The sequence below is a fragment of the Perca flavescens genome, chromosome 23 (genome assembly GCF_004354835.1).
Source record: "Perca flavescens isolate YP-PL-M2 chromosome 23, PFLA_1.0, whole genome shotgun sequence".
Lineage (NCBI taxonomy): Eukaryota > Metazoa > Chordata > Actinopteri > Perciformes > Percidae > Perca > Perca flavescens.
Window position 1 is genome coordinate 25,059,551 of NC_041353.1, and position 27,500 is coordinate 25,087,050.

Genomic DNA, 27,500 nt, shown 5'->3' on the forward strand with positions numbered 1-27,500 from the left:
TTGGAGAAACGCAACCCAGCGTCACGCTGCAGTGGCCAGTCATATAATGGAGATTAGAGTTGTCGGAGTGGTTTGAGGCGGTGTGAGAGTCCTGTACAAGAAATAGGAAAAATCACTGCCTCTATAGCTGCCACAAGAAAGAATTAAAACACCAAACACAAGAGCTGGACTGCCCGGGATTTTGTGGAACAGCTGAATTTTTACCTGCAACAACAAAGCACTTGCTACGTCTTGCTTGTCTCTATTCTCTCTCTCTCCTGTGAAATAAAGTTGCCTTCAAGTGCACTCAGAAACGTCAAAATCTATAAACGATCTGACAAAAAAACAGTAATTGTGAAATATAAAGTCTGTGTGTGCTTTGTTGGGGGGGGGTTAAATAACACAACAGGACGTCACAGAAAATGGTCAGTTTCATAGACCCCACCCCCACCCTGCTGCACAACCCTGTTGCAAACCACCGGGTGACTTTTCTTGGTATGAATGCCCACTAAGAGAGAGAGCTGAGGGGATCTGGTTCATGAAGACATTTCCACTACACTTGTCCTGAAGTGTTGACATGACAGATCTGACCGTGGATGTTGTAACAACACATTCAAATGACTGCTTGCTCTGTGTCTTTACAGGGTTGTGTAAGCCTCAAGTGGGGTTTCATTTTTATTTTTTAATATTTAATGGAACGATCACAACCACAGCTCCAATCTCCACACAACACCTGAGAGAGTCTCAGCGTGTTCCTCGACTGTTCCGTTTGAGACCCATTGGCATTTTAAAAGCAATTTGACCCCTGCCTGGCCCCGCCACTTAATCTCAGTGGGCTTGTCTGTAGCTGGAAAAGTCCTCTCTGAGCCCCAGAGGCACAGCTCCGGCCACTCAGGCTAGTTGCAATCACAGGCTACTGGCTGGGCCAATTACCAAAGCAGCCTGGACCCGGGCTGAATTCTCATCTTATCTATCCAAATGTCAGCCTCTTGCTTATTAGCTATCATCATGCTGCTGTCAATCACGGTGAAAGAGATGAGAGCATTCCTCACAGGCCTACCTCCTACTGAGTCGGTCTTCAGATTCACTTTTCAATTCACCATGGCTGAGTTACTCCCATTGTTTTTATTATCTGCAGTTCTGCAATTTGATTACGCTCGTATTACACACACTGTGACGTGGTTAACCTGCATTGGTGCTCAATCTGAATGCCTGGTATGTAGGTTTGCGATTCAGTAGTGTTTGTTTTAATCCAAATTCAGTATTTAATCCATTTATTGAATTGGAATCCTTCCAAATCCCTTATCGAATTTCAATCCGGTTCAGCTTTTGACATTTGCAAGTACCTTCAATTAAAAAAACAACAACCTAAAACTCAAAGATGTTTACCGTATGGAATGGGAATCTGCAAATTAATTGTCTGTTGGGATTGAAAAAAGTGTCTGAATCTGACTGCTTTTGACCAGACAGCAGCCATTATGGGATTAATGTCAACCAGCTACAGCGTTCATTATTCCTTGGTTATGTGCAATGGTTAAAAATGAGAAGCCTGTTACCAGATGTAATGTTACCAGAATTTACACGCACATTTCTCTTTGCTAATAAAAACGAGCCTGGGGAGAGAAAAAAATGAATATAGCTGTTAACTCTTACTAATCCAACCCAGATCCAGATCTGCAATAGAGCCCAACCTAAGGGTTATCCCACTGGACTGTTTGACCCTGATTAGGGTCACCATGGATCAGCAGTAGGGCCGCACAATATGAGGAAAATATCCAACTGTGATTATGTTGGCTGATATTGCGATTGCGATATGATTCACGATATTGGAGGGAATGATCATTTTTGTATCATTATTCTCATTTTCATTGGAAAAAAAAAAAAAAAAAAAAAAGGGCAGGATCTGTACCAAACAAAGAATTTTTCTTTACTCTGTAGGATACGATTTTTAGGCCGGGGCATCTCTGCAGCACCACAATACTTTATTGACACAGATTTTGCCTTTAACAAATATTGCGCCCCTCTGCAATTTGGATATGGCACAGTCCATATTGCAATTCCGATAAAATTAATTGATTAATTGTGCAGCCCTAATCAGCAGAACAGTTTGGGTTTGGGATGGTCTGGGAAATGTAAATAGTGTAAGAGAAGTGAAACTGAAACATGCCTTTGTTCTGTCCAGTTATGTACAGTGTTGTGTATGGACTTCCAGCTGTAGTGTTGAGTGTGATCTCACACATCTCTGTGTGTGTGTGTGTGTGTGTGTGTGTGTGTGTGTGTGTGTGTGTGTGTGTGTGTGTAGGGCGGTGGTACATCCGGGAGGGTTGGCTGAAGGTGGTTCCTCCCAAAGGTGCAGATGTTCAGCCCAAGATGTTCTTCCTCTTCTCTGACATGCTGCTGCAGGCCAAGCGCTGCGGCCCGCTGCGGCTGTCCAGCGGAGACAGGTTTTCGGGCCAGCGCGCCTACCCCCTGCAGGACTGCACCGTGGAGAAGGTGTTTGGCCACACCCGGAGCCAGGGAGGCCTGCTCAGCGTGAGTACTGACTACTCCGGTCAGGGATCAGGGAGCTTCTGGGTTATTGGCTTAGATAGTGTTCAGCTCAAGTTGCAGTGGAAAGAAGGGGAGAAAATATTAGACTACTAAGAGACTTATAAGAACAGCAGGGAACATTCAATTTTAGCATTCAATATTCATCTTAGCATCATTTAAACCATTATCTATTTTTTACTTAGAATGAGGACTGTGTTTTGTCCTGCATCTCTTTCTATTCCAGTGACCAATAACTTTCAGTACATGTGTCATGTACGTATTGTATTACAGTAGAGCTATGCAGTGTATACTTCAGACTATAATAGATATAATGGAACTCTTGTCCCATCAGGGCAGGGAATAAGTCTCCAATAATACACCTAACCCAACCAGAAAACATCAGTAAAATCTCCTAGCATGAGCATATATTGGTGTTTTTTGTTTTTATAATTAGTTTTATCATAGATTTTACAAATGATCAGAAAGGGCAAGCAGACAGTACCAAGGCCAACGCCCTTTTCTAGAATATTATACTGATAGAACATGATACAAAGCATACTATATGTACTAGGGTTGTCATAATTAACGCTCACGCAAATTCCTTTTAATGGTACTCATTTTTTTAACGTGCGATTAATGCCAGCATGTTCTGTGATTTGGCTCCCTAGTTTGGGAGATCAGGAAGCTGCAGCAGTAACATTGGGGACAGTGTTTCCACTTTCTCGCTAGATTTAGTGACTTTTCAGGCCCTCTCAGCAACTTATTATAGACATATTTCTATTGTAGTTCATTCCTATGCACACAGTCCACAGATTATGGGTTAAAAACAGCTCTTCTCTCTCCCCCTCCTCTGCACAGCTGCACTGCATGGGCAGTCTGTAGTGGGTTTTATAATACTAAATACAATACAATAATAAACGGGAGTGGAAGGCTAGCAGAAACAAAGCTCCTTGAGTAGAAATGGAGAAAAGAAGGAGTATTTTGAGTGGCAAGTTGAGTTCAAAGCCCTTCCAGATGGTTCTCTCCTCAAGAGTAAAGTTGTCTGCATGTACTCAAACACCACTTGAGCATTAAAAACTTTTTTTTTTTAAAAACACATTTTTTAAAGTGCAATTAGAACAGAAAAATAAAATGCCATTTGTTTGCGATTAATTGCAAGTTAACTTTGGTGTTTTCCCTCGGTTTGTGGAAGACTTAAGTGCACGTACTTGGCGGGGGGTTTAGGCCTCCTTTCTCAAGACATTTAAAACATTTTTTTTTTAATAAAAGTAAAAAAGCATTTTCCCCAAACATTTTGTAACTTTGTGGGGTTTTGCATATCTTTGTAGTCTTGTTGTGTTTCTCTGTGGTCATTTGTTTTCTTTGAGGTTGTTTTTGGTCTCCGTGGTCATTTATGTTTTCTTTGAGGTTGTTTTGGGTCTCTGTGGTCATTTGTTTTCTTTGGGGTTGTTTTCGGTCTCTGTGGTCATTTGTGTTTTTTTTGAGGTTGTTTTGAGTCTCTGTGGTCATTTGTGTTTTCTTTGGGGTTGTTTTGGGTCTCCGTGGTCATTTGTGTTTTCTTTGAGGTTGTTTTGGGGTCTCTGTGGTCATTTGGAGTCCCTTTTGTAGTCACTTTGTGTCACTTTTGTGGTAGTTTTGCGTCTCGTACATATCACGGTGTTCTCCAGCGGTCAACGCAGGGTTTGAAGTTTGTTGTCTGACTGTAGAGAAACTGTGAAAAGTTGAATATGCTCTGCGTGTTTGTCGGGCAGCAGGTGGCGAGGCATCTGTTCATTGATTTGTGTGTACACATGAGTGCGTCCTTAGCGGAGGCATTATTACATTTCCACTTTTGATTTGTCTTACTTCTGGCCGCGAGGCTTGCTGTTGTGTAATCCGCCACGCCGAGGTTCCCTGAATGGCTTCCAGCCTCACTGAACGGAAATGGCATTTAGTTGTGCTCGTCAGGGAAGACCTGTGTTCTCCCTAATCGCTCCAACCCCTCGTTGAAGTAGCCCAAAAGTTGCACTTTGAGCGTGTTTCTGCTCTCCGTCTGATCCGTCTCTCAGCGCTCCACACAGCTGCTCGCTGACAAATAGTGTCTAAATGATGTAGGTGCTGTCATGAAACATTCAAAGGAAGGAGTCGCGCGTCATTGAGTGAGTACCCAAAGCCTTTCTGCTGCGAGTCTTTAGTGCCAAGCGCTGCACGCTATCAATATTCATTTCAGCAGATAGAGCTATGTTGTGCCGCTAATGCGATGCAGAGCCTGACGACTCCACGTCTGCTCCCAAATGTTAAAGCTGGGTTCACACAGCAGCAGTCGCACACAGTCGGTGATCTAATAACACCACAATGTACCACACTGAAGAACCTAGGACCCAGTAAAGGTTTGTTTCTTCCCTTTTAGCTGTTGGTCAGAGTAACTAAGAGTCATTTCAAATAGGCTGCTCTTTATGACTGTTCACCTGCAGTCTATTTATTTTTGTAAGCATTTTAGTCTATCAAATGTCAAAAAGTGACAAATGTCCATCTAGGGATGTCTTGGTTTGTCCAAAACCTAAAGCCATTCCCTTTACTCCCTCTAAAAACAGAGAACCCATTTGAGAAAATGAGTATTTGCCGTATGTGCGTGACAACTGTTAACATTTACAAATTATGACATTTTTGGCCAATTCAATTTCTGTCTATCGACCCAATAATTGCTGAACTGCTTGTGTCTGCTCTGATTTTTAAACGCTTTGGGATATGGTGAGTTGGGACACTGAATGATTCAAACAATAAGTAGGTAGAAGGGATCATGAAAACAAAATATTGTTGTGGCCGTCAGTGGCGTTTAAGAACAGTTTTGTTTTCTTGATCCCTTATAAATAAAATTTTTAAGGGATCACCAGTTCACCCTCTGAGCAGACATTTAATGTGTTGATACTTGACAGCATTCAGTACTACACAGTACCTTTACTTGACGGTATTGTGATTTGCCCAAAAATATTTGATTATATATATGATATTAGTGAGAGCTTTGTATGTATAGATAGGTGTCGGTGCAGATGGAATCAGCCGTTAGGACCAGGGCCTTCAGTAGAAAGAAAGACCTCCCTTAAAACGCACCTATTCCGAAAAGGCCTAGTCCACATAACTCCACTCTCCATCCAGTTCATCCACATATCGCTTTCTTTTCATTTTCTATCTCAGTTTTTGTTGTTTGTTTTAACTGTAAGGTGTCCTTGAGTGCTATGAAAGGCACCCATAAATTAAATATATTATTATTATTATTAATATTAAAGAGATTTTATTAACCGTCAGTGTAAAATACTGACTGTATATATGTTGTGAGTGTAGCACAAACGCAGATCAGAGGGTGAATTCAGGTAATCCGTGTGTTTGAGTGAGTGAGTGAGTGAGTGTGTGTGTGTGTGTGTGTGTGTGTGTGTGTGTGTGTGCGTGCGTGCATGATGTGTTTTTGTGTGTGTGTGTGTGTGTGTGTGTGTGTGTGTGACTGCATGCATGCATGCGTGCATAAGAGTGTGTTTGAGTGTTTGAGGGAATGAGTGAGTGAGTGTGTGTGTACATGCTTGCATGATAGTGTGTGTTGTGTGTTTGTGTCTTTCTGCGCGGGTGTGTGTGTGCGTGGGAGTGTGTGTAACAGACTCTCTGAGTTGCTGGATCAGATTAGGCTGCAGATCCATCTCTTCCGGCCCTCCAGTAAATACATCTTCCTCAAGCCTGTCGCTGCTCTCCTCCAGCGCGTGGCGCGTTATCTAATGGCAGAAATGGCATTTCATTAGCCTCTTATCCCACCGAGGCCCAAATGCATACTCAATAGCATTACACGTAATTTCTCATAAGGACACATTATTGATCCCGGGCCCCTACCTGAGCTCCAGGAAAAGGGCTGTCAGCACTCCAGGGCCCTCCTCATCCAGGGCCATGAAGAATTAAAGCCAAATTAAATTTGACAGCTGTAAATGCCATGGCAATCTATATGCAAAGTAAGGAATAGCTTTTATTAAAATTTCCGGTGTGTTTTTTTTTTTTTTTCTTCCTTGGTCACGTTTGTAGAGAGCTGGCTTTTATTTGTGGTTTTTCTCTTCATCTCGCGTCTTCTCCTCTCCCTCCATCGGTCCACCGTCCTCCTTCTCTCCCGCTCTCCGTCGGCAGTCTTCCTCCTGCTAATATCCCCTCGCTGCTTGAATATTTTCCCACATCCCTGACACATTCTCTTTGATGTATAAATAATCAAGCCAAATTATGTGCAGCGATGAGGCTCTGTGCTCCGCCGTTCTTATTATACAAAGTAATTTCTACCTAAGAGGGTCAGATTTCCTGACAAATCCCTAATTACCGCATTGCAATAGAAGTGGAATCTATTTGTGCATAAATCAACCGCCGTCCCCCAAGCGGCGAGGGCCTAATATCATGCGGCACTCAGTTCGGCCCCACTCGCTGAACTCTGTAATTAGATAATACTTTTGATGATGGTACATTTGAAATCTTAATCTATTTCATGTATAATGAGACACTCTCCCCTTGTGTAAAAACACCATTATGTGCGATAAGCTTTACACTCCTCTTTACCAGTGTAAGGTTCTGTCCAAACACATTGAAATAATCGATATGTCACTTCTCAGCAAGCTAGCTGCCTGCGCAGTGGCTGCAGCCGCAGGTAAATGGGAAAGGTCATTTAATATGGTGGAGGCCTAATTCTGATCCCCTGGAATAGCGTTCCCAGTGTAATTACGCCGCTCTAAAAGCCCCTTTTGTTTGGCCTCCCCAACTCCTTTTGCTTTGTTTGACCAGTACAATTATGGCTGGCTTTAGCCATGTGAACAGGAGAGTTGATAATTGCTGTTGACTCGGAGGAAGAGGAGCCTGTCACAGCTGCCCTGTAGGACACAGTGTTGTGTTCCCTGTCCGTGTGACACCTCCTGTTACTTTACCTGCGTGCTCTGTTTTCTCTACCTCCACATTTCAGTGGTTTTAATGGCGCTGAAGGCCTGCGTAGAGCAGCAGGAGGTTTAGCTTCAGGACGAGCTGGCAGGAAGGAGACCTTTTTGCTTGTTTTGTTGTGCCCTCTACTGTTTTTACAGTGTTCCTGCACTTTCAGCCCCACTGTACTGTAAAGAGACTACCAGATGGTCCTCCTACTGAAATACAGCTGATAGATTTACAGTGTGTTATGGTTCCCATGCCTGGAATGCATCTTTCACATCACTGTGCTGGGCCCTGAAGAATGACAAAATGTCCCCAAAAACTATCATTTGTCCTGGCAAAGTTTTGATCCATCTATTCAAAGACTGAGTGACATTGCCACAATTTGGATTAATCCTCAAAATAAACAGCTGAAATCAGTATTTGTCATATCTGGCTAATAAAGTCACACTATGTCTTGAGGGTGTCTTGAGTCACTTTTCTGTCGGTCTTGTTAGCATACACTTTCAGATAGGGTGGGGCATTGTTTTTGATTTGACCAACTCCGATTCCAATTCCTCCCTTTCTATTCCGGTTCTCATAGATTTTCCATTCTGATTCTTCGAAGTGTGGAGTTAAAACAGTTCACATACTTATTTCACACGTAAGAGGAACATTTTATTTTTTATTCAATGGTGATTTACAGTATTACCGGGCTTTTTCAGAGTAAAATAAAGCCACACTAGAGCCCTGCTAACTGCGCTCGTTGGCTGCAACACAACAAGCGCCTGGAAGTACGGTGGTCGCTACGGAAACCCAAACTTGCATGTGTTAAATTTGGAACCAATGATCAGATTCGCAACGATTCGACTAAAGAAAGGATTCCATTGGAATCGTGATTTTATTTTTTAAATGATTCCAACTTGGAACCGGTTCTCAATGCCCAATCCTACTTAAAGAGGCTTTAACATCAAGAAGATAACTGATGAGGTCAATAGTCCTACAAAGCACACACTACAAGGCAGAGATGGGGACTCCAGTTTGAGACTCGGACTCGAGTCGCACTTAATTAGCACACACACTTGACTTCAGACTCGACTCGGACCTCCGAAATATGTAACTGATCTGCTGCGAGAAAGGACAGCAAACATGTCGACCACACCAGCAGAAGCTTTGGCTTTAAAAACTTCAGACAACAAGGCCCAAACAAAGCAGCACTGAATATACTAAATATGTGGTATCAACCACATCTCATTTTATAAGTCACCTGAAAATGCCCCCTGGTAGGTTAGCTAACCTGTTGAGGCAGTTTAATGTTAGCTTGCGTCTTGCTTTAGCTAAGAGCTATGGAGGTTAACTCTGATTGTCGGTTCACCAGATGATATGAAAAGATGAATGAGCATTTGTTTGTCTGCCAAACTTGTGGTAGTCGATTTATGTAATCGCTCATGTCCTGCTGGCTGTGGTGCTTTAAATTCCTTCTATATACAGTCCCTCCAGAAAAACGCGATTATGCGATCGCATCGCAAGTCTGCATATGTATGTGGGGGCTGCATTTTTTTCAAATACGCTGCACTTTCGCTGCATAAATTGCATATTTCCATAACCCCTGCATTTTCGTTGCAAAAAAGTCCCATATATCTTAGCAGAAAGTTGAAAAATGTTGCGTTAACTTCACACAAGAGCAGCCATTTTCCCCTGTTGCCATGGGAACGTTATGAAGTGACGTAATTACGCGACGTGAACATAATCGAAAAGCAGGGTGTTGGGGCAATCACTTTTTTTTTCTCTTTTTCATCAAAACGCAGTTTTTGCAATTTCATCGCATAAAATTGCATAAATATCCCGCATATTCCATCGCATTTTTTAAGAAAATGTGCCGCATAATCAAGGATTTTTGCCCGCAACAATCACAAAACAACTCCACATTTTTCTGGAAGTACTGTATATAGTTATGCAGTGTTCTGAGCAGCCTGGATGGAACGCAGCAGGTGGTCATTATAACCACCAGAGACCTGAGACTTGACTTGGACTTGGAGCTACAAGGTGTTCTACCTGTTCCATGTGCTCTTGTACCTGGATGATGTTGCATGGCAGAGAATTTGCCTTGAAATGAAGAAGGAAGCCGGTGTTTTAGCTGCTAATGTCAGTGTGACAGGGCCATAACAGGCATCAGAACGGCCCGTACTGCCAACACACATTCTAACTCCTCTCCTCTCCCTCCAGCTAACCTTCCCCAAGGCCAAACTCCTGCTGATGTCCTGCAACCAGGAGGAGCTCAATGACTGGTACCAGAGCCTGAGCTCCGCTGTCGGGTACACGCACGCACACAGACACACACGCACACAGACGCGCGCGCACACTCAGACACATACTGTACATACATACACACACATATGCGCACACACAAACGGACACACTGTAATTTTTGCAAGATGACATGAATAGAATTATTTGGAAATAATAAATAGGTCTCGACTACTGGGGTGATTTTGTAGGGGAGTGCTTCTGCATAGAAAATACAAAATGCAGTGAACATTAAACTTCACTACCCATGGCTGCCTCTTACGGTGCTTTTCTACACACAGAGAGCCTCACTTCCCATAACAAACCCGTCGGAGTACTGTTACGTCACATACACACGTTGCACACGTTGATAGGTGAAATAATCAAGCCTGCATGTACTCAAATGTATTTTCATATTTCATATGTTCTATAATGTGTTGTTATGATCGAGGAAGAAGATCGCCCCGTGCGTGCGATGGTGGCATCTGGTTCAGATGTTTAAGTTAATAACAAATTAGAGTAACAAATGGCCTTTGGAAGGGGCTACAGGATGTTTGAGTCTATTAGAGTAGGGGGACCTGTCAGTATTAGATCCATCCATCCATCCATCTTCGTCCGCTTATCCGGTGTCGGGTCGCGGGGGGAGCAGCTCCAGCAGGGGACCCCAAACTTCCCTTTCCCGAGCAACATTAACCAGCTCCGACTGGGGATCCGAGGCGTTCCCCCAGGCCAGGTTGGAGATATAATCCCTCCACCTAGTCCTGGGTCTTCCCCGAGGCCTCCTCCCAGCTGGACGTGCCTGGAACACCTCCCTAGGGAGGCGCCCAGGGGGCATCCTTACCAGATGCCCGAACCACCTCAACTGGCTCCTTTCGACGCAAAGGAGCAGCGGCTCTACTCCGAGCTCCTCACGGATGACTGAGCTTCTCACCCTATCTCTAAGGGAGACACCAGCCACCCTCCTGAGGAAACCCATTTCAGCCGCTTGTACCCTGGATCTCGTTCTTTCGGTCATGACCCAGCCTTCATGACCATAGGTGAGGGTAGGAACGAAAACTGACCGGTAGATCGAGAGCTTTGCCTTCTGGCTAAGCTCTCTTTTCGTCACAACGGTGCGATAGATTGAATGTAATACCGCACCCGCTGCGCCAATTCTCCGACCAATCTCCCGCTCCATTGTCCCCTCACTCGCGAACACAACCCCAAGGTACTTGAACTCCTTCACTTGGGGTAAGGACTCATTCCCTACCTGGAGAAGGCATTCCATCGGTTTCCTGCTGAGAACCATGGCCTCAGATTTAGAGGTGCTGATCCTCATCCCAACCGCTTCACACTCGGTTGCGAACCGATCCAGTGAGTGCTGAAGGTCGCAGGCCGATGATGCCATCAGGACCACATCATCTGCAAAGAGCAGCGATGAGATCCCCAGCCCACCAAACTGCAACCCCTCCCCACCCCGACTACGCCTCGATATCCTGTCCATAAATACTACAAACAGGATTGGTGACAAAGCGCAGCCCTGGCGGAGGCCAACCCTCACCTGAAACGAGTCCGACTTACTACCGAGAACCCGGACACAGCTCTCGCTTTGGTTGTACAGAGATTGGATGGCCCTGAGAAGAGACCCCCTCACCCCATACTCAGTCAGTATTAGATGAGATCATGAATAAGGGTTTCCTGATGGGCGGCCCCAGAAAGTATAAAATGTATGTTCAATCCTAAGATCGGGAGACACTTTGGGTACATGCAGCTTGTGTGTGTACACAGGGTTATCTCCTTTGTTCAATATTGAATAAAGCAGCCTATAATCTGAAATCATCGTAGTCGTCATATGTGAACATCTCCATCATCCATTTCCAGAGAGTTCAATCTCTCACACGTGGCCGCCTGTCTTAAATGGGAAGGGTCGGCCGCTAACGATCATGTAAAAGGAGAACTTTTCTATCAAGCAGCACAAAAGTCCTGCAATGTGACTATCGCACTGCCGCACATCACGATATAGATGGTGAAACAAAATATCCTGCAGCCCTAACACACATATACACAGACAGACACACACGTTTGAACGTACATCTTAGGAGTTTAGGAGGTGTGTGTGTGTGTGTGTGTGTGTGTGTGTGTGTGTGTGTGTGTGTGTGTGTGTGTGTGTGTGTGTGTGTGTGTGTGTGTGTGTGTTTAACTGTATTGTTAACTTATGTATGTATGTGGTATTAATAAAAAGAGTAGCTGTGGGCCGAGCGTGCAGTGTGTGACCAGTGGGTTGGTTGTCCTAACTCTCAGTAGGGAAAGACCAAGTTTGACAGCGGCTGATCCTGTACTTCCGGCTGTCTGTCTCTCATTGATCAGCCAGAGCTCAGGAAGGGGCCCGGCCCCGGGTCCCCGGAGCACGGGTCTGGGTCAGCCCCGCTGTGTGTGTGGGGGGGGCAGCTGTGCTGAAGGGCCCGACTCCGGCGTGCCCGGCCAGGCTAATTAGTTTATTACTTTGTCAGAGCGGGGAGAGAGGAAGCTGTCAAAGAGCTGAGGGCAGAAGTGTGTGTGTGTGTGTGTGTGTGTGTGGGGGGGTAAACTCCAGGGAGTGTAATTATCTGTGGTGGAAGACTGGGGAGAGGACAGGCTAAGAGGACCAAGGGTCAGCAGCACTCACACCACTGGGGGGGTGGGTGGGTGGGTGGGTGGGTGTGTGTGTGTGTGTGTGTGTGTGTGTGTGTGTGTGTGTGTGTGTGTGTGTGTGTGTGTGTGTGTGTGTGTGTGTGTGTGTGTGTGTGTGTGTGTGTGTGTGTGTGTGTGTGTGTGTGTGTGTGTGTGTGTGTGTGTGCGCGTGCGTGTGCGTGAGCTAAATTATTGATTTAACAGAGACTACACACTGCCTGCACTGACATCTCTGAATTTATCCAATGTTGTTCTCAATGATTATAAAAAATGTATTTTGTGTTTTCTGGCGTAAAGTCCTAACCATTATTTCCAGGCAGAATTCCTGTTTACGCACACACACACACACACACACACACAATCCTTAACTACCAGCTATCTGTTGTCGGTGACTGCAGACGTAACTTTATCGAAGTTTGTACTTGACTTAAATTTTCCTTTTGTTAAAAAATCACATTGATACACACACACACACACACACACACACACACAGACACTGAAGTCTGAGCCAAGGGACTTAATTAGTGTGGCGATCAATGCTTGGTGACAGGAAGTGAACTGCTGACCACCGGGGGATGCAGTGAAGGCTAAGGACAGTTTAACTCTTCCTTTCCTTTTCATCTGCAGATGTCTCAGGCTGGCCTCATAAGGTCCTGTTGTAACATATGTAGTGTGTATGGCTGGAGATCATTTCCATGTTATAATTTTTACTCCCAATGGAAATGTAATTCTGTCATTGTTTTACAAAATGCTGGGCTCCATGTTAAAGCAGAAGAGGTTATGAACTATTCTGACGGTTAAAGTTATTGTTTGTAGAAAAGTCCTCAAGTCACATGTGGACATTTTCAGTTTCATGGCACTGAATATCAGTTTATTTTAAAGGCCATTTTACATACATTTGCCACATTGTGATATACTGTACATAAACTGATCAAAACAATCATACTAAAAATAACTTTATGAGCATGTTCAGCGTGTCATTGAAACATTTGGGATAGTGTAAGTAGTAGTTTTTAGATGTTTTCTTTCTTTTTCTTTTTTATGCTGACATATCCCACATATCTTTAAAAGGCTTAGCTGTAGGTATGTCTTTATGAATTGTGTAATTGTACAGAAGAAGTCGATCCATTGTTAACTGAGCGTGTGTTGCCTGTACAGGAAGCTGCAGTCTAAGCAGACAGTAGTGCATCAAAGAGATGAGTTGTGCCGCAGACCACTCAGACCGACCGCCGACGCAGCCGGCAGCAGGAAGAGGAACATGGTGAGTTCCTCACATGGGGCTCAGTTTGAACCGTCAGGTGGCTAAAGCACAGGTGGGAATGATTGAACCCACGGTCGCGATACGATAATGTACGAGTTAGTGAGTGATCCCGGTGTGGTGATGGATGAATTTCAACAGTTCTTTTAAATCAAGCCTGAAGACCTTTCTTTAAATAATTATTCACTGCACTATAACGTTTTTCCTAATATTTAATGATATAACTTCTCCATAGTGTTTTATGTAAAGCACTTTGAATTGCCCTGTTGCTGAAATTTGCTACACAAATAAAGCTGCCTGGCCTTGATGGGGGTCTGTTCTGATACTAATCCCTAATGTAATATCTCACAGTTAAATATTTTTGTTTCTTTAAACCACTTTATTGTTTCATATGTTAAAAATGAATCAAATGTAACTACTGCTGTCCCAACAATGTGCCTTGAAGTTTGTTTGTACACCAGATGAAGCTGCACTGATCCCAGAGGGTAAGCGAGCATCTGGCAAGCGTAGCTCCTATGGCGCCATTTTGATGCTAACAAGCACTCACCCCCCGTTAGCATCCCATTGACTCCCATTCATTTTACCGTCACTTTGACAGCAAATAACTTTACATCTGAAGCGTTTAAAGACTATTTGTCCGTTGTTTATAGAAACACGACAACATATAAAAGGCTCCATTACCTTGTACCTCACGTTATGGCTCCGTAGAAGACGCTTTTTTGTAAAAAATAGGCTAACTATTGTGTCATAACTACGCGACTTACTGACGCATAGTAGAGGAATTACCGTATAGTACAGGAGAAGCTTGCAGGCAGTTTTGACTCACATTAGCTGTTTAATTACTAATGTTAACTATCATGTTAGTGATCAATAATTAGCCTGTGTCTATGTTATCTCCTTACATACCATACTATACACTCTCCGTCTCTGTAAGATTGGGAATGATTGTGATTTCTCTTGGCACAGCTACCAGAAGACTTCACACTTTCAGACAGGTTGCTCAGCTCACATCTACGTCTTCAAGCTCAGTTGGAGGCTGTGCATTAACGCAAAATAATAACTATAATAAGGCCATGATGAGGTTTATTGGCCCCAACAATCCATTTGCAACCAAGTAATATGTGTCTGTACTAAATCAGAATCAGTTTTATTGGCCAAGTATACTCGCATACACAAGGAATTTGACTTTGTTAGGTGTTAACTCTCTATACATTCAACAAATAGAACAACTATGTACAAATGTAGTAGTAAACATAGACAATAGTAATATAGACAGAATACAGACAACAATATACATAGGCAGATATCAACATAATATACAAAAATACAAATAAGACATATCAACACAAGTACACATGGAGTGGGATGTAAAGTACAAAAAGTAATAGTAGTGTGCAAGATGCATATTGGAATGATAAGTATGTAATGTGTAGAGAAGTGGGCGAGTGGTCAAAGTGGCAATAATGCCAACAGCCTGTTCTGTTCAATTCCTTCTCAGTCTCGACACAGCGGTGCTTGAAAGATTTTCTGATACTGAGTGACACAAAAGCTTTCTGTCGAAGCTTCAAGTTTGGTTCTTCAACTCGAGTACAGTATCTGTGTTCCGTCTGAGATCTTCTCACTGGTTGGAAGTGGGTAGGGCTCTGTTGGGGGAAAACAAATAGGTGATGTCATGTATTTCCGTGCACTAATCAGGATTTAGCAACATTTGAATTAAAGGGGATGACAATTGTGGTTGTGTTTTTGCTTGTGATTGAACCTGCTCCAGAGAGATTTTGAAGTTTTCAGAGGCTTTAAGAAGCCCGTTTCCTTCTAACGTGTCATCAGAGTGAAAGTGCCTCTGCCCCTCTCTTCAGGTGAGCGGTGAGACCAGCGCGCATGCTCAGAAGCCTCCAGCTGAGTGGGGGGGCAGCGCCCCCAAGAGGATGAAGCAGTGTGATGCTCCAGAGCAGAGGTGGGATCATTTTAGTAGTTTTGTTGGTTCCTGTTTGACCAAAAGCTTCCCTTCTTTAGACTTCAGCAGGCAGGTGGGGCTGCTCGATTTATGGAAAAAAATAATAATCAAGATTAAAACTCAAACGCTTAAAAACCCCAAGCGTAGCGGTGGAGATGGAGCCTTCCAGTAACCCGTTTTGGTTCTGATGATTTATGAGCTTGTGTTTGTGTGTCCAGCAGTGCAGAGGCATCCACCTCCAGCTGTGTGATCCTCTGATGGGATGCCATCTCACTTCAGACCTGCAACTGCAACAGTTAGTTTTACCGTGCGAGTCAGGAGGTTGGAGCTGCAGCCTCTGCTCATCCTGTGCAATATAAACTAACCATCTGGATCTGCTGCTTTGAGATAATATAATATAAACTAACAATATATAAAGACCAAATATCTGATGAATGTTTAACTGTGAGCACCATGCCGCTTCTGCTCGTCTCCACGACCCTTTTTCGCGGTCGGTACCTGAATGCACCACTCCCCCAGTCTTCCCGGTCAGCGGTCATGTGATGTGACACTGCTTTTACAGGCCACACACATATCTGGATACACATCCTTGGGAGATATTGAGCGTAAATCAGAGGAGGACGGCAGTATAACAGGGAGCCTCCTAACCTGTCACATGACAGGAGCATTCTGTCCAATCGGCTTCTTTCTGACTGGAGGAAACACATGCCTTCACTTTATGTCATGTGACACTGATGTCATGATTCAGGAATTCACCACACTTACCAGGAAGCGATATTACATATCCCACAATGGCCATGCCAAGACCCGCCCTTCAATAGCATTTATTGGCCAGGCATCCATGCTTACGTAAGGTAACGCAACCTGATTTGTTCAGGTCCTATCCCCTGACCAATCGGCTATCCTAAAATTAACCACTCGAGGTCAGTGCCTAACCCCAACCAATCAAGCTGCTTTGTAGGGCAGGTCTTGGCGTGGCCATAGTGGGATTCTTATTTCGCTACCAGGAAATGCTAATTATTGCAACATCTAACTACTAATCAATTATGAAACTACAAAATTGCCAATATTAAATAAATGGAATAAAAATGATGAAATAAAGCGTCACATGACTAAAATTGAGTAAAATTGACTGAACCAAAACTATTTAAAGTAAAAAAAATGGCTAAAACTCAGCTGATTATCAAGAAATGTTATTTCTGTCACCTCGTTAAGTCTGAGTTGATCATAGAAATATTGATTTATTTTCACCGTTTGTTTTATTTCATTTCTAATGTTCTTTCCCCTGACACCTTTGAGTCAGGGAGAAAATGCTATTATGAAATCTATTTTTAATAAAAACAGCTACTAAATAACATTTCACAATAACCGGTTGAGTTCTAAATCTGTTTTATTATTTCATACAGGGTTATATTTTTTTTATATTTAATAGTGGTTATTGTAATGTTTCATAATTATGACTAGCAATGTATTCCGTGTTCACATTTACAATAGTTGGAATGTCTGAGTTTGTTTGCCGGATCTACAGTAGTTACTCCTACTAGAATTATGATTATGATTATTGTTATGATGAATGGAATGAGTGCATTTAATCAGCTGCACTGTGTTCTATCTGCATCCAGGCCAGGAAACCTGCCTAACAGAAGTTCTATAAGCTGACTCTTGTATTTTAATGATTACATCATGTCTATATCCTTTATTAACTAAATCAACACATATTTGCTTCTCTTCTGCAAAATACTTCATATATTGTATTACCACGATATAGCATTTTTAAGCGTGGTGTGTATCTTACAGATCATTTTTAATATCTTATTTTTTTTTTACACCTTTTTGCTATCTAAAGCTGTTACACTGGCTACAAATCCTGAATTGAGATGGAAATCATTACAATTTCCTAATAAAACTCTAAAATAAGTCAGTGTGTGTTTGTGCATGTGTAAGCTCTTGGTTTGATCAAAGCTCCACTAGATGGAGACACAGAACAGTGGTGGAGCAGCAGTGTCACTTGGAGAAATAAGGCATGGGATTGGTTTATTCTAGTCACAAGGAAGAACTCGTCCTTTAGACTGTCCGCAAAGAAAATGTCCCACAGTGAATAAAGAAAGCTGAGGCCCACGCTTTGGAGCAGGGTTCACAGATCTGAAGGTGTTTAATGTTTGATTGTATCTCTTCATCCCAACTCTGGATGGGTCGTCAACTAGCGGGTCAGCGTGGCCTTCTGAAGACAGTCAACATTTTCAGCCTGACTGGCCAGCAGAGAGACTGGTCAGGGATCTGATGGGTTTGTCTTACAGCAGCGTAGATGACCAGACCACTCAGCCACTGCTGGTTTGATAGATATATGGGATGTATGTATGACATGACGGTAGCAGATAAATATGAGGGGCCATCTGGGATGTTATTAACACTTACCTCACACATACAAGTGAAATGCTCTCACACACACTACTGAAATGCTTTGATACACACAAGGGAAAAATGATACTGTCACATACTATACTGAAACCTCACACACACAACTGAAACACATTTATTTTTAAAGATTATTTTTGGGGGCTTTTCCCTTTATTAGATGGTGACAGTGGATAGACAGGAAATGGGGAGAGAGATGGGGGATGACATGCAGCAAAGAGCAGCAGGTCGGATTCCAACCCGCGCCGCTGCCAAGGACTCAGCCTACGGGCCTCTAGCTCTTACTGGGTGAGCTAGAGGCCGCCCCGAAACACTCTTATTTAACACTACAGAAACGCTTTCAGAGAGCATTTCACTTGTATGTGGTTCAGGTAATTGTGAATAATGTCCCAGATGGCCCCTCATATAGGACTCCATGGATATGTTACCAAAGTTAAAAACTAGATGTCATGGGGGGTCTTTTAAGGGTATGGTTTTGTGTAATCATTTTGGGGGAATCTATTCCCTTTCTGTTTGTATATTACTCAGCAGTGTTTACAGGTTTTACAATTGAAAATAAGGAAAGGAAGAACGAAAGAAATACGTACTGGCTATTTCTTAAATAGAAAGTAGTCTCTTTGAAAAAAGTTGACAGTGTGTTCTCTTCATTATCCAGAGTCACAGAGACACCTTGTCTGCAAAGAGATGAAATGTCATGCTCCAATGCCATGGCAACTACAAACTAAATCCCATTCACCTCCATCGTGTTGGGGGGTGGGGGGAGGCAGATATCTGAAAGAGAACATGAAACCTAAACTATATGGATGGGCATATGCCACCAGATATAAAGGACTTATTTATTTATGCATTTATTTATTTGCACATTAAATCTAGGCAACAAAAACACAAGAATAAAATAAAATTTAAAAAGAAGATTATGCAAGTGAGATTAAGAAAACCCCTAGGTGCTTATAGAAGGAATCTCACCTAAGGAAGAGAAGAAGAAAAAAGTATAATGAGCAATTACAAAAGGCCAACAATCTACAAATTAAATAGAAGTAAGCACTAAATAAAAAAAAAAAAAAAAAATAAGGTTGGCTACATGAAACAACAAACAAATAAATTACAAGAATATAGGTAAAAGTAAGATGTGTGGACTTCTGTGTGTATGTGTGAGTAGTTCTGAGACACAGGAACACTATCAGATATGAACAACTGAGATCAATACAGACAATGATTGGGCTGAACGGAGCCTTTACGATAAGCTGTCTACAATTCTCCTGCTCATGTCAAAATGTTTTGCATTCATGTGTCTTTTCCAACAAATTATTCTAGATATATTATAGAAGCAGCTTAGCAGCAGCAGTGGAACAACCGATGAATGAACGGTTCTATAGAAAGCAGTGTGCCTCCTGGTCCTTCATCTGTACTTGTCTTGACTGTCCTTTGGTCCATAGTGGCTGCCTCTCGGTACCTACAACATGTTCTGGAGGTTTCTAAATCGGTTCTAAATGATCACTGAGGGCCCTTCATGACCTGCGGCCGTTTCCGGGAAGCAGGTTTACTGACTTATCTGCTTGACTTTAGTGAATAAAACCCCGAGCAACCTTCAAAATCTGGAACACGAACGGATCTGACCTGCATGTGTTCATCAGCAAAGCCACCCAGATAACTCGGTAAGCCTGCAACGTTTTGCTGCTCTTTGCTACTATTGACCTGCTTGTCCCCCTCCGGCGCACCTGTCTCACATCGTAGATGTGCCAAGGTTTTTTTTTTTTCTGGACTTAGTTTCTTATAATAAACACAAGCTTAAAGAAGCTGTTGGAGTAGCAGGAGATTTGCCTCAAAACCAATCTCAGTATCTCCCTAAGTATGCCTGAGTCACTGATGGCACTAACACTGGAATAATGCCAAATGCCAAAGACTTCCTCCTAATGTTCCCTCTGTCTGCACAGACGGGCAGTGACACGTGCCCTCCATGTGAGTCAGGGTCCAGGGGTCATGTATCACAGGGGCCGACTGATTCTTTGTCATCACTTACAGAAGGCCCCCGAAGCAACCCAAGTGTATCTTACTGACATACACTGTACTTCTACTTCAGAGGAAATCATTCTACTTCTACATTTACCTGACAGAGAACTGTTGCTGGTTCTGTTGCAGATTTAAATTTACTCACAAAACACACAAAACGATTGGTCAACGTTTCTAGGTCTCCTGCACCTGTGCTCTGGGAGTCTCTGCACTGTCATCGCAGCCGGGAATGACCGTAGCGGCACGTTCTACCTATATATAGTTTAATTGTGACATCACACTGTACACACTCAGTATTTCTATAGCACCTCAACCTGCTTTGTAATCACTTTTTACAATATGGGACCTTTAACGACTAACAACTTAAAACAGCATACTCTGCAGTCTGTTGAATTCTACAGTATGTGCCCATCTTCACATTTATAGTCGGTGACATGTAACACCAGTACGCATCTAAAGTCCCTGACACACCAACCCGACGACTGACCGTCGGCAGAAAAGGAAGTCGGACTGATCAGTCGTCTCCCCGAGGTCTGAAAAGGGCCTCGGAACACACCGAAGCGACGCTGTCTTGAGCGTACGTTCTGCGCGTGTGCGAGACGTAATACAAAAAATTACGAAAAGCTCTTTAAGCACCACATTTAAGTGGAAGTACTAAATTATTAAAAAAGAAATTGTACTTAAGTATTGCAAGTAGTTTATTTTAAAATGTACTACTCAAGTAGTGAGAGTAAAAGTATAGGTATTGCGTTATGTAGTTATTAAAGAAAGCAGTCAAAAGTTTGAATATCATATTGTTTATATTATTTTGAATGTTTAGCCTAGAGGACACTCACGGTTCCTTTGGCTGTAGCAGCACTACAAGGACAGGAATGTACAACACGTGCCGCCGGTAGCTAGTTAGCTAGTTAGCTAGGTAGCTAGCACTTACTGATAGCTCAAGCTGGTGTGCCATTTCTGTGTTATATTTGTAACTTACCTTGATATGTTTCTTCAAATTCGACGGTGAATTCTATGCCCTACTATCAGTCCCTCCAGAAAAACGTGATTATGCGATCGCATAATTCAATGTATAATCAGCCAAAGTCAATAATCAAGGATTTTACCCGCAACAATCACAAAAAAACTCAACGCATTTTTCTGGAAGGACTGTACAATGCCGTGTACTACACCCTGCTACGCCCTGAACTGCTACAACTATTATTTCTAGTCATAGTTCCATTATCTTTATTGTTACTATAGTTGCCACCGTTCATCGTACCAACTGCTATAATTATTATGAATCATAATTCTCTATACCTGTATATAACAGCTTGATCGCTTGATTCGCTCAGTGATGAGCCAGCTTGACCAAACCTGGTGACAGAGCCATCTACCGCTCTGGCAGTGATAATGTGGGTTTGGAATGATTCAGAACATTTTTAGAATTGTAACGAGTAACAATTACAAAATAGAACATGTATTGAAGTCATCAAAAATATGTACTGAAGTAAAAGTGGTTAGGAGAAGTAGGAGAAAAAAAGAGTGGAGTACAGATACAGCCTTTTAGTACTTAAGTACAGTAGTGAAGTAGTTCTACTTCGTTACCATACATCTGCTCTAGCCCAATGGATTGGTGGGGCACAAGTGGGGATAATCATATTTAAAAAATAAAGTTTAGTTATTTCTCTGCATTTATAGTTTCCTTTTCCGCACTTCCACAGTCTCAGCAGTGGTGGATCTAGAAAATGTTGGGGGGGGCGAGAGATCTTGGTAGGGTGGCAGGGGAAGACGGTACATGGAAACCCCCATACGTAAACTGCTATGCCCTACTACGCCCCGCGACGCCCTGCTATGCCCTAAACTGCTACAACTATTATTTCTAGTCATAGTTCCATTATCTTTTTTTATTACTATAATTACCATTATTATGAATCATAATTCTCTATATCTGTATATCTGTATCCATCTGTATCTAACCGGCAGCGGCCACCAAGACCCTGGATCTGTCTGATGTTTCTGCCCAAAAGGATGCTTGCTCTTTGGAGAATTGTTGGGTCTTTGTAACTTAAAGAGTGTGGTCTAGACCTACTCTATCTGTAAAGTGTCTTGAGAAGAGTGAACTGTTGTTGTATATGTAAATATTTACATATCTAAGCCTATAACATATACAACAGAATGGAAATAGCCAAAAACTGAAAAAAGGTCATGTCACGACATGTTATGTTACTGTACTGCAATTTATATGTAAGGAGAATATAAACCAACCATATGGTCCAGGGGTAACTGCAGCCTCCTCTTCCTCTCTGTCATCTTCATCTGCCTCCTCCTGATCACTCTCTGCCTCTGTCCCTCTCTCTGATCCTGCAGCCTCCTCTTCATCCCTCACTGTCAATTCTTCCTTTCCCTCTTCTCTTTCACTCATTTCTGCATCTCCTTCTGTGGTCTTCTCCTGCTCTGACCTGCCTGGTCTCTCCAGTTTACTGTCTTCTCCTTCTTCATTTCCCTCCTTCTCTTCCTCCTCCTTCCTCGGTCGCTCCGGTCTTTGCCGGGATGCAGAGCCACCGCCCCGCGGCAGACTCGCTGTGTGCGAGCCAGACTGGGCGAAAGCTGCTCTGCACGTTTGATGCAGGGACGTAGCTGAGTATTTGAGGGGCAGGGGGCTAAGATTATATCTACAATTATTATTTATTATGAATTAATATAAATTAATTGTTTGTTTCAATTTTTTAAGAAGCCTGTGCACATAGTGGCAGTTTGTTTAACCAAAGTTAGGGGGTCAGCTGGGGGGGGCAAGGCCCTACAGTGGGGGGTCAGCTGCCCCCCCTTGCCCCCCTGTAGATCCGCCCCTGAGTCTCAGTAACGCGAGTTACAACGCATTTTAACGCAACATTTAGTGGTGTTTTTTTTAAGAATTCACCAACACCACAAAACTTTTCTTCACAGGAAAAAAAAAGCCGTGAGTATTATTTCCTGTTGCTGTATTCGATGGTTGAGATGACTGCAGAGACAGATACATTTGCGAGATGGACATTATTTTCAGGAGTTATTACGCTGCGTTGAAGTGGTCAGAGCCAGAACCAGGTGACGCCGACAGCAGTGTGTCTGAGCCGCTGACAGATAGAAACATGTCAGGAATTAATGTTTAGGCTTGCTACACGTAAATATCATTGCATTTTATCAGCCGTGGAGACTATGCCTGTAGTGGAATGGCTTTGAATGATGACCAAAAATGCTTGTCTTTTACTGTGACCATTGACTATGTTGCAGTTTTACAAACAAGAAAGTGAGCAACTTAAGCTTGACGGACATGTTTTGCCTCTAGGGTCTCACGTTCATCTCATTGACATATATAAACTGGAGCAGCAGACCCCGTGTCTCTGGTCTGAGACCAGTGAAGGATATCAGAAGTCTCTTTCCCGGTGCTGGCTGAGTGTTACTGAGCAGCCTCCAACTGAGCTTGAAGACGTAGATGTGACGTGAGCAACCTGTCTGAAAGTGTGAAGTCTTCTGGTAGCTGTGCCGAGAGAAATCTCAATCATTCCCAATCTTACAGAGACGGAGAGTGTAGGTGTATGTAAGGAGATAACATAGACACAGGCTAATTACTGATCACTAACATGCTAGTTAACATTAGTAATTAAACCTAAACAGCTAATGGAAGTCCAAACTGCCTGTGAGCTTCTCCTGTACTATACGGTAATTCCTCTACTGTGTGACAGTAAGTCTCGTGGTTATGACACAATCGTTAGCCTATTTTTATAAAAGCGTCTGCTACGGAGCCATAACGTGAGCTACAAGGTAATGGAGCCTTTTATACATTGTCGGGTTTCTTTAGAAATAAACAACGGACAAATAGAGTCTTTAAACGCTTCAGATGTAAAGTTATTCTCTGTCAAAGTGACGTCAGAATGAATGGGAGTCAATGGGATGCTAACGGGAGGTGATGGCTTGGTAGCATCAAAATGGCGCCATAGGAGGTTCGAGTTCTGAAGCGAAGCTTATATTACCCCCTTGGTTCATCTCAGTAAGCTAGCAGGAGTACACAACAGACAACTTCAGTGTAGGCTACTTCAAAATAAAAGCACTTCCTGTGACGGTTTGCAGTAAAACTAAATTACTGTTAAACAAATAAGGTTGTGGACCTTTTCACATATCAGCTGTAAATCAAGTACTGTAAATAATGTAAATAGTGAGATTTAATCACACTATAATTGACCATTTCCTTTAGACTGTTTTAAACTAAACAACATGACTTTCTTATTCAAGTGCTTTAAACAAACATTTTACAACAATGCCGTACTTCAATACAACTGTAAGGTACTTTTTATTATTTTAATTTTCTCCTACTTGCCTATTGTACGTTTTACTTCTCTATTGTCATAGCTTTAGTTACTTTGCATATTCATATTAATTATACAAAATATTATGAATAATCTATGATGTATAAATAAAGTGGATAACGAGGAGACTTTATTGATCCGGTGGTGAAATTCACAAGCTAGTTGCTAAGTCAAACTTCCGCTGTTATTTTGGTGAAAGTAACGTAAGAGTAAAAGTAACGCAAAAGTAGTGTAACGTGCATGCTGTGTGCTACTGTTATATCACACTAACACCTCTTTATACATGAAGACGTCAGTTTAATCAACAGCAACAGCGAAGACTTATTCAGAAATACAAAGCTAAGCCAGAGGGTTTGCGTGTTGGGTCCCGACAGCAGTCCTGGTATGGGACACTTCACACTGATTTCCTCCTCTTGCCGAAGACATTGTTGATGAGTTTGGCCATGGACCTGGAGCCGCTGGGGCGTCTCCTGCGCTCCTTGGCCTTGCTGCCCTGGCTAGCGTTTTGCACCATCTTGGAGAATATGAGCGCCAGCTCCTGGTGGTGCTCGGCTGCCGACAGCTCGTAGAACTGGCCCTGACACTGGGCAGCCAGACGCTGAGCTTCTTCACGCTGAACCTCTCTCCTGTGGCACAGGTCCTGTTTGTTGCCCACCAGAAATATGAGCGAGTCTACGTTCCTGTAGGTCAGAAAGCAGTCAGTTGATTCTCCACTGCTTCTGTTTCCATGTACATAAATGGCCATTGTTATATTACAGTCAGGGTGCGATTTCCCCCCTTCTAGTCTACATATCCCTGCCACTGCGGAATTATTTTTATCCCCGGTGGGGACAAAATGTACCCCCCCCTCAAAGTGATCATCTACTTCACCAATAGACCATTATATACCTAAAATACAAGTATTTTAAACTAAGTAAAGTGCTGTAACGTGAACAGTCTATAGTGCGATAGAAGGAGGAAATCTGAGCAGCAGTTGCTGGTTGGATTTAGCCACTGCAGACCTCCAGGACACCCGGCTACCAGCGGCAGTTGTTTAGCCGCCAATAGGTGACTGTGAGCCGGCTACAGGCACCGCCAGATGACGCCACTTTCCTAAAGCCAAATGGCGTGTTTTTTGTACGCATTTTGAGCTATCCACGTGTATCGTGAGAACAACGTGTGCAAAAAAATAAATAAATAAATAAAAGGTTGGGTTTAGGAAAAGAACATTGGGAAAGGCCCGGCTCTCCTGGGTGATCAACCTGTGTTTTACCCATCCACCACCCCAACCAACATCCCTTAGCGGACTTACGTCCTTTCATACTACTCGCTACTGTGAAAATTCACACGTAATGTAGGTTAATGGCGGCCATACGGTGTTGATAAACACGCTAAAAAGCGATTATTGCGTCTTGATAACACGGCAAAATGCCATACGAATTGGCGTGTCAAACATACGCCACTTTATGAGATCAGTCTGGCAAATCGCACCCTAGTTCCAGTGATCTTAGTCCATACCTTAGCTCTCTGATCAGCTGCATGATGGCTTTGGCAGTGAGGAAGGAGGAGCGGTCACTGATATCATAGACCACAATGAAGCCATCAGCCCAGCTGATCTGCTCCTTTACAGTAGACGTACCCTCACAGGCCTGGAAAACAGACCGGTTAATGACATTACATAAACACATAAATGTTAAATGTTGTGGTCAGAATAACTTCCAATTCAACCAGTCATATATTAGCAAGTTGCTCTCCTGTGGAACCAGCTCCCAGGTTGGGCTCAGGAGGCAGACACCGTCTCCATATTGAGTTAACCTAAAACTCTCCTCTCTGGCTGGTCTGGCTCAAGTTTGCCTTGGAACCAGCTCTTATTTATGCTGCTGTAGTTCTAGACTAGTGGGGGACTTCCTTTGACTCACCAAGCTCCTACACCCCCATACCACCTCTCTTCTGTTAAAAGATCCAATAATAATCCTATTGTTATTCTTGCTCCATCCATCTGTAAACTCACCTGAGAGCATGGCTCATAGAGCTGGAGATTGGTCTGCTTCCCACCCACAGACACACGCTTCCTGTATATGCACTCTGTGGGAGGAGAGCAGCAGGGAAACCACAAATAAGTCAGCCAATCAAAGAAACTGTATCTAAACCACAGTGCTCAGTGTGTGACGTTGTCTTTCCTTTTATTGGTAAAAAATGGCCACGCCCGCTAGGCTACAGCTAGGTGACGGACTTCTTCTTGAGAGCAGGCAGAAACCAGATGGTGTCCAGCCAAGTCAGCCAGTCCATGTGTCAGGCAATCCATGCGCACACATTTAACACACACATTTCCACAGGCAGCTTTTTTCAACTGCAACTCCGCTGGATCTGTGACGTGCAGCGGATTCCAAGTAAAGTTGTGTCACCACAACCTGATGCCGACGGTGTAACGTTTTGCAGACAATAAGTCGTTGGTGTTGTTGGGTCCTATTTTAACGATCTGAGCGCACGGCGTGAAGCGCCTGGCGCAGGTGCGTTTAGGTGTCCAAATCCACTTTTGCTAGTTTGACGGCAGATAAAAGGGTGAGTGCACCGGGCGCCTGGTTCTAAAGGGTTGTACTTAGTGTCTTCATTAATCAGAGGTGTGTTTTGGGCGTAACATGCAATCAACCAATCAGAGATCATCTACCATTTTCTTTAAAAGCCAGGCGCGTTTGGACCTTGGAGCATTGCTGTTATGATTGAGGATTTGCACCGTAATATTTTTATTTGTTATCTTCTGCATGTGTGTGTGCTGCTTTGTGTCCCTGTGTGTGTAACAAGCATAGTGTGCGAGCGCGCTGTGCACGAGTCTAGGAGCATTTCACTAATGCTCTGTTAAAATAACAATGAAATGCTGCGTTATTGACTTTAGACCAGGTTTTTGTTGGTCAATGGCGCGATCACTTCCCACTGCCTCAAGATAGCAATACACCCAGAATGCACCTGAACACACCTCCCTGTAAGACCAGCACGCCCAAGGGCCACTGATGGGCGCAGGTGCATTTGCTATTTAAACGATGTGGGTGCTGGACAGGAAACTGACAACTGGGTCGGTCTTAAACTAGCAAAGACAGTTGCGTCGGGCTTTGTGCCGCGCCGGGTGCAAGATAGGACCCGTGGTGTTTTTGTCTGTCAATCTGGCCTATCACAAACTATTTGGTACATTTTCTACTCCAGTCACACACTTTGAAAAATTGTGTTTAGTTTA

At 43.2% G+C, this 27,500-nt stretch overlaps 2 protein-coding genes across 4 annotated transcripts in view; one reads left to right on the forward strand and one right to left on the reverse strand.

The window, feature by feature from the left end:
* arhgef39 (Rho guanine nucleotide exchange factor (GEF) 39) overlaps positions 1 to 17,463 on the forward strand; it is a 64,605-nt gene extending 47,142 nt beyond the window's left edge. The window contains exons 8-12 of one of the 2 annotated variants that reach the window (XM_028570439.1): positions 2,282 to 2,511; positions 9,625 to 9,713; positions 13,492 to 13,594; positions 15,448 to 15,545; positions 15,764 to 17,463. In XM_028570439.1, the coding sequence (XP_028426240.1) occupies positions 2,282 to 2,511; positions 9,625 to 9,713; positions 13,492 to 13,594; positions 15,448 to 15,545; positions 15,764 to 15,803 (560 nt within the window). In that variant the 3' untranslated portion in view covers positions 15,804 to 17,463. The remainder of the gene's footprint in view (positions 1 to 2,281; positions 2,512 to 9,624; positions 9,714 to 13,491; positions 13,595 to 15,447; positions 15,546 to 15,763) is intronic. The other variant, XM_028570440.1, reaches the window with a different exon arrangement.
* A 7,181-nt stretch (positions 17,464 to 24,644) lies between these two features.
* The window catches only part of rergla (RERG/RAS-like a), a 6,045-nt gene continuing 3,189 nt past the window's right edge, over positions 24,645 to 27,500 (reverse strand). For both annotated transcript variants that reach the window (XM_028571208.1, XM_028571209.1), the window contains 3 exons: positions 26,283 to 26,356; positions 25,790 to 25,920; positions 24,645 to 24,972 (listed from right to left, as the gene is read on the reverse strand). In XM_028571208.1, the coding sequence (XP_028427009.1) occupies positions 24,687 to 24,972; positions 25,790 to 25,920; positions 26,283 to 26,356 (491 nt within the window). In that variant the 3' untranslated portion in view covers positions 24,645 to 24,686. The remainder of the gene's footprint in view (positions 24,973 to 25,789; positions 25,921 to 26,282; positions 26,357 to 27,500) is intronic.